The sequence below is a fragment of the Sapajus apella genome, unplaced genomic scaffold (genome assembly GCF_009761245.1).
Source record: "Sapajus apella isolate SASKATOON/1434 unplaced genomic scaffold, GSC_monkey_1.0 scaffold51, whole genome shotgun sequence".
Lineage (NCBI taxonomy): Eukaryota > Metazoa > Chordata > Mammalia > Primates > Cebidae > Sapajus > Sapajus apella.
The window spans coordinates 9,413,019-9,420,096 of NW_022436991.1; the positions used below are offsets into that span (position 1 = coordinate 9,413,019).

At 44.9% G+C, this 7,078-nt stretch overlaps 1 protein-coding gene across 1 annotated transcript in view; it reads left to right on the top strand.

Annotated features, from left to right (window-relative positions):
• Positions 1–6,737, top strand: part of HS3ST2 (heparan sulfate-glucosamine 3-sulfotransferase 2) — a 102,573-nt gene extending 95,836 nt beyond the window's left edge. Inside the window, exon 2 of the mRNA XM_032242939.1 lies at positions 5,327–6,737. Coding sequence (XP_032098830.1) covers positions 5,327–5,945 — 619 coding nt within the window. The 3' untranslated portion in view covers positions 5,946–6,737. The remainder of the gene's footprint in view (positions 1–5,326) is intronic.
• Positions 6,738–7,078: the final 341 nt, after the last annotated feature.

The window sequence follows — 7,078 nt, forward strand, 5'->3', positions numbered from 1 at the left end:
AAGAAAGAAAGAAAGGAAAGAAGGAAGGAAGGAAGGAAGGAAGAAAGGAAGGAAAGAAGAAAGAAAAGAAAGAAAGAAAGAAAGAAAGAAAGAAAGAAAGAAAGAAAGAAAGAAAGGAAAGAAGGAAGGAAGGAAGGAAGGAAGAAAGGAAGGAAAGAAGAAAGAAAAGAAAGAAAGAAAGAAAGAAAGAAAGAAAGAAAGAAAGAAAGAAAGAAAGGAAAGAAGGAAGGAAGGAAGGAAGGAAGAAAGGAAGGAAAGAAGAAAGAAAAGAAAGAAAGAAAGAAAGAAAGAAAGAAAGAAAGAAAGAAAGAAAGAAAGAAAGAAGAAGGAAGGAAGGAAAGAAAGAAAAGAAAAGAAAGAAGGAAAGGAAGGAAGGAAGGAGAGAAGGAGGGAGGGAGGGAGGGACGGAGGGACGGAGGGAAGGAAGGAAAGGAAGGAAGGAAGGAAGGAAGGAAGGAAGGAAGAGAAAGCAAGAAAGCAAGAACAGAAAGGAAAGAAGGAAGGAAAGGAAGGAGAGAGAGAAAGAGAGAGAGGGAGGGAGAAAAAGAGGGAGGGAGGAAAGGAGGGAAGAAATTAGAAGGGTGGAGCTTCACTTTCATGCACAGATTGGGGAATAATGTGATACTTTGGAGATCACTGGATTTGGTCAGCATTTTCAAAACTGGTAACAAAAAGACATGTTAATTGGTGCTTCACAGCTCGAGTCAAATAAGCTTAGAAAATCTGTCCTCAATTCCTTCTTGGATATTCTTTAGTGTACTGAAGGATATTGCAAAGGAACCTGTTTAATGGCAAGTCAAGTCAATTTTCTTGTGCTGGGGAAGACCTTTATTTCAATAGCCCCTGTAGAGTTTGGGAAGTCTTTAACACAGTTTAAATGCACTGTCACACATATGTAATTTATCTATTTCTGTCATACAGGCCAACACCTATTTACCATATATGCCACAGTCTCAATATAATGTAGCAGACCAGCAGGAGGGGCTCAGGATGGCTGCACATAAGGATCAGCTTTACGATGGAGGAGAGGCAGGTTGAAGAAGTTGAGTTAGGTTGAAAGCTTATGCCTTTCTAGTGTCGTGGGAGACTAGTTGCATGTTTAGGGCGGATGACAGGACTCAGGCTGGGAGTATGTGGTGAGATTTGGAAACATTTACTATGAAAAATAATGGAAAAGACCTGAAAAGACAAATACAAGATTATTGAGCAGTATTGAGGATTCAGTGGAAGCTAGACTCCATAAACATATTAAGCATCTACTTGTAAGTGCCAGCAATTTTCTCCACTACTATTTGGCAATGCAGAAACGGAACTGGAAGGGATAGAAGGCTGGAAGGATGCATTATTGGAGACTGAGGAGAGCCATTAGAATGGGAAAATTGATAAGGATGAAGATGATGCTAGTGAAATGACTGTTCATCGGATCCAGGGAAGGTATGAAATAAAGTGAAATCAAGAGGATCCCAGATGAATCTGAAAATGGGTATAACAAGCTTGAGACTGGGGAAAAGGTAGAAAGGAACAAGGCTGTAATCTGCAGCTTCCTGTGGCTGTCATAACAAGTGACTGCAAACAAGGTGGTTTAAAACAACAGAAATGTAGCCAAGTGTGGTGGCTCACGCCTGTTAATCCCAGCACTTTGGGAGGCAGAGGGGGGTGGATTGCCTGAGGTCAGGAGTTTGAGACCAGCCTGGGGAACATGGTGAAACCCCATCTTTACTAAAAATACAAAAATTAGCCAGGTGCGGTGACAGGAGCCTTGTAGTCCCTGAGTAGGAGGCTAAGGCAGAAGAATCGCTTGAACCCAGGAGGTGGCAGGTTGCAGTGAGCCGAGATCACGCCATTGCACTCTAGCCTGGGGGACAAGAGTGAGACTTCATCTCAAAAAAAAAAAAAAAAAAAAAAAAAAAAAAAAAAAAAAAGAAACGTTTATTTCACAGTTCTAGGGGATAGAAGTCTGAGACTAAATAGCTGGCAGGGGTGGCTCCTCCTGAATGCTCTAAGAAGAATGTGCTCTGTGCCTCTCTCCCAGCTTCTGGGGGCTGCTGGTGGCAGTCCTAGGTGTTCATGGCTTGTAGATATCTTACTTCACACTCTGCCTTTGTCTTCGGGTCACCTTATTCCCTGTGTGACTCTTTTTCCCTTCTCTTACAAGGACACTAGCCACTGGGCTTAAGGCCCACCCTAATCCAGGACAATTTCATCTTCATGTCCTTAACTGAATTACACCTACAAAGACCCTTTTGCCAAATAGGTCATGTTCAAAGGTTGAGGGTGCGCTGAGCATGGTGGCTGACACCTGTAATCCCAGCACTTTGGGAGGCCAGGGCAGGTAGATCTCTTGAGCCCAGGAGTTCAAGACCAGGCAACATGGTGAAACCCTGTCTCTACAGAAAATACAATAATTAGCTAGGAGTGGTGGTAAGTGCCTGTAGTCCTAGCTACCTGGGAGTTCTGAGGTGGGAAGATCACCTAAGCCAGGGAAGATTGAGGCTGCAGTGAGCCTGATGGCACCACTGTACAGCAGCCTGGGTGACAGTGTGAGACTCTGCCACGAAAAAGAAAAGAAAGAAGGAGGGAAGGAAGGAAGGGACACCCCAAAAAGAAAGAGAGAGAAAGAAGAGAGAGAGAAAGAAAAAAAGAAAAAGAAAAAGAAAGAAAGAGAAAGGAAGGAAGGGAAGGAGGGAGGGAGGAAGGAAGGAAGGAAAGGAAGGAAGGAAGGAACGAACAAACGAACGAACGTACTTCTTGGATTGTTCTAATGTGCAGCCAGGATTAAGAAAAAATGCACGTAAGGGTCAGCTATGCCCTTCATCATGAAGTAGCGACTGGGAACCAGGGTTGCTCCCCTCCATCAAGGCCTAAACAAGATGCACCTGGGAAAGAGACTTCAGTGCTTTCTCACAAATCCCTTCAGGTCTCAAGCAGAGCCAGGAAATTCAAAAATAAGGACAAGAGAGGTTATATTGCCTGGCTTCTGACTGAGGTCCCAACCAGCCTGGAGTTCTGTTCTTGTTCAAGCCTACACAAAGGATGTATTTCAAATGTTTTTCAGCAGGAGAAGACGTCAGAACTCATATCTAAAACAGTTGCTATTCCTGCAAGACAAGACTTTTTCCCCCAAAAAAGATTTTCTTAATATATTTGGAGAAATATCTTTTGCCAGAACAATATTTAGTGGCTTACATTGTAATTTTTGAATATGTAATAAATGCATTAACATTTCCAAGTAGTTTAAAAGGTTACACAATTAAAAATAATTTTTAGCCAGGTACAGTGGCTGGTGCCTGTGGTCCCAGCACTTTGAGAAACCAAGGCAGAAGGATCACTTGAAGCCTGGAGTTTGAGACCAGCCAGGGCAATGTATTGAGACCCTATCTCTACAAAAAATACAAATAATAAGCCAGGCCTGCTGGCTCACACCTGTAATCCCAGCTGCTCAGGAGGCTGAGGCAGGAGGATCACTTAAGCCCAGGAGTTCAAGACCAACCTGGGCAGCATAGTGAGAACCCATCTCTACAAAAAATTGTTAAAAATCAGCCAGGAGTAATGGCATGAGCCTGTAGTCCCAGCTACTTGAGAGATCAATAGAGCCCAGAAGTTCAAGCCTTCAGTGAGCCATGATTGTAACTCTGCACTGCACCATCAGTGATAGAGTGAGAACCTGTCTCTTAAAAAAATAAAAAAGTAATTCTCACTTATCCCCCATCTTCTAATTCTGCACTCACCTCAAGTTCGCTCCCTAGAAGCAACTGCTTTTATTGGTTCCTATGTATCCTTCCTAAGATATACAAAACAAACAAGCCCATTCAAAAGTGGGCAAAGGATATGAACGGGTACTTTACAAAAGAAGACATACATGAGTCCAACAAACATATGAAAAAATGCTCATCATCACTGGTCATCAGAGAAATGCAAATCAAAACTACATTGAGATACCATCCCACGCCAGTTAGAATGGCGATCATTAAAAAATCTGGAGACAACAGATGCTGGAGAGGATGTGGAGAAATAGGAACACTTTTACACTGTTGGTGGGAGTGTAAATTAGTTCAACCATTGTGGAAGACAGTGTGGCGATTCCTCAAGGACCTAGAAATAGAAATTCCATTTGACCCAGCAATCCCGTTACTGGGTATATGTCCAAAGGATTATAAATCATTCTACTATAAGGACACGTGCACAGGAATGTTCATTGCAGCACTGTTTACAATAGCAAAGACCTGGAACCAACCCAAATGCCCATCGATGACAGACTGGACAGGGAAAATGTGGCACATATACACCATAGAATATTATGCAGCCATCAAAAACAATGAGTTTGTGTCCTTTGTAGGGACATGGATGAACCTGGAAACCATCATTCTCAGCAAACTGACACAAGAGCAGAAAATCAAACACTGCATGTTCTCACTCATAGGCGGGTGTTGAACAATGAGAACACATGGACACAGGGAGGGGAGCACTACACACTGGGGTCTGTTGGGGGAGATAGGGGAGGGACAGTGGGAGGAGGGGAGTTGGGGAGAGATAGCATGGGGAGAAGTGCTAGATGTGGGTGATGGGGAGGAAGGCAGCAAATCACACTGCCACGTGTGTGCCTATGCAACAATCTTGCATTTTCTTCACATGTACCCCAAAACCTAAAATGAAGTAAAATAAATTTAAAAAAATAAATAAAATAAAAAAAGATATACAAGCTGTATCTTGCCTGTTTTCATTTAACACTATATGTTGGAAATCATTGCATATTAATATATACAGATCTACCTAACCCTATTAATTGGCTATTCCACAATTTATCTAGCTCACAATGATGGATATTTAGATTGTTTCCAGTCTTAAGCAAACAGGTTAAAGACTAAATAAGAAAAAAAGCCTGTAATCCCAGCACTTTAGGAGGTTGAGGTGAGAGGATTGCTCAAGGCCAGGTGTTCGAGATTAGCCTGGCAACTCGATGGTGAGACCCAGCTCTATCAAAAAAAAATGGAATAACTTAGCTAGGCATGGTGGTGCACACCTGTAGTCCCAGCTACTTAGGAGGCTAAGGTGGGAAGATAGCCTAAGCTCAGGAGTTAGGGGGCTGCAGTGAGCTTTGATTGCATCACTGCACTCCAGCCTGGGCAACAGAGTGAGACCCTGTCTCAAAAAGAAAAGAAAAATCAACAAGATTCAAAGTGGGTCCCTCACCAGGTGAGAGCTTTGAATGGAACAAAGGAGAGAAGGGGGATGCAACAGGTCCCTGGGTGGAGGGGCTGATGTAGCTGGGCCTGAGGCCTGACCCCAGGGAAACTTGTTTGATGATGTGTTCCTTCTGCCCACACAGGAGCCTGATGCCCAGGACCCTCGAGAGCCAGATCACACTCGAGAAGACACCCAGCTACTTTGTCACTCAAGAGGCTCCTCGACGCATCTTCAACATGTCCCGAGACACCAAGCTGATTGTGGTGGTGCGGAACCCTGTGACCCGTGCCATCTCTGATTACACCCAGACTCTCTCCAAGAAGCCAGACATCCCGACCTTCGAGGGCCTCTCCTTCCGCAACCGCACCCTAGGGCTGGTGGACGTGTCCTGGAACGCCATCCGCATTGGCATGTACGTGCTGCACCTGGAGAGCTGGCTGCAGTACTTCCCGCTAGCTCAGATTCACTTTGTCAGTGGTGAGCGGCTCATCACTGACCCGGCTGGTGAGATGGGGCGAGTCCAGGACTTCCTGGGCATTAAGAGATTCATCACGGACAAGCACTTCTATTTCAACAAGACCAAAGGATTCCCTTGCTTGAAAAAAACAGAATCGAGCCTCCTGCCTCGATGTCTGGGCAAATCAAAAGGGAGAACTCATGTACAGATTGATCCTGAGGTGATAGACCAGCTCCGGGAATTTTATAGACCTTATAATATCAAATTTTATGAAACTGTTGGGCAGGACTTTAGGTGGGAATAAGCCCACGAGAGGAAAGGGCTCTCAAGGGTTCTTCTGCCCGTCTCTTCCATGAGATTTGCTCCCAGCCCCTCTGATATTCTCCCTCCAACAAACCTTGGCTCTAGCCCCCTTTCCCACCTTGAGTTGCATCATCTTGGAACCGGGCGGCCCAGCTAAAGCCAAGAGACCAGAAGGTCCCTGCCACTAGCTCTCAGCCTGCTCAAGCAAAGTTGATCTGCTCCTGGCATGTCCAGTAAATTCCAGAATCATTCTCCTTTCTGCCCACAAGAAGCCTTGGAGAATTGCTTTAAGAGTGACTGTTCCAATGATGATAGATATTATAAGCGATGATGGTTCTGTTGCTATGAAGACAGCAGCCGGTCCCTGTCATTGTCCACCCAGGAGTGGCCTTGTTAATTCCAAATGGCATGTATCTTCCCTCTGAGCTTCGTTTCTTCAAGATGCCTGGGTAGTGGGATGGGAGACCATTCTCAGTCCTCCTCAGACCTTAGCAACTCATTGAGAGATTGCAAAGCTGAAAGCACCCCCCTGGCCACTCCTGGGAGACAGACCCTTTGGTGATGAAATAAACTAGTGACTTCAGAGCCTATGGTCTCAACTGTGCTTGAAGGACACTGTCTCTGAAAACCACTTTGTGATTCTCCCTGCTCCCTGTGGACAAAAGCACATAATTCTGCTGTTACGGGTACTTTGCTCATGCGAGCTTTCATGTTCAGCATGCAATGGAATCATGCTTGTCCATGTGAAATAAATATGGCTCTCTCGTGTCCTTAATGCTGGGCTTTTCCCTGTAAGCTGGGTCTGCAGTATAGTTTATTCATTCAGCTTCTCCCAGTGCAAGAAGGCAGCTGGTGCTGGGGGTGGTCTGGGGGTCAGGAAGGAGGGCAAGGACTACCTGGGGCAGGGGCAAGGCGGTGGAGATGGGGAAGGAGGTTCTTGCTGGCAGAAAGATCATGTGAGATCTATGGAGACATCCTCCATCTGAAACATAAGTCTGTGTTCATTCTCTGCTTAGAAATTTTAGAACAGAGGTGCCACACTGAAGGTCCAAGGGTTGATGGGGCATCAGATATCTTTCTGCTTGGCCAGCATGATATTTTGGAATAACTGTCAACAGTTAGAAACTGGAAGCA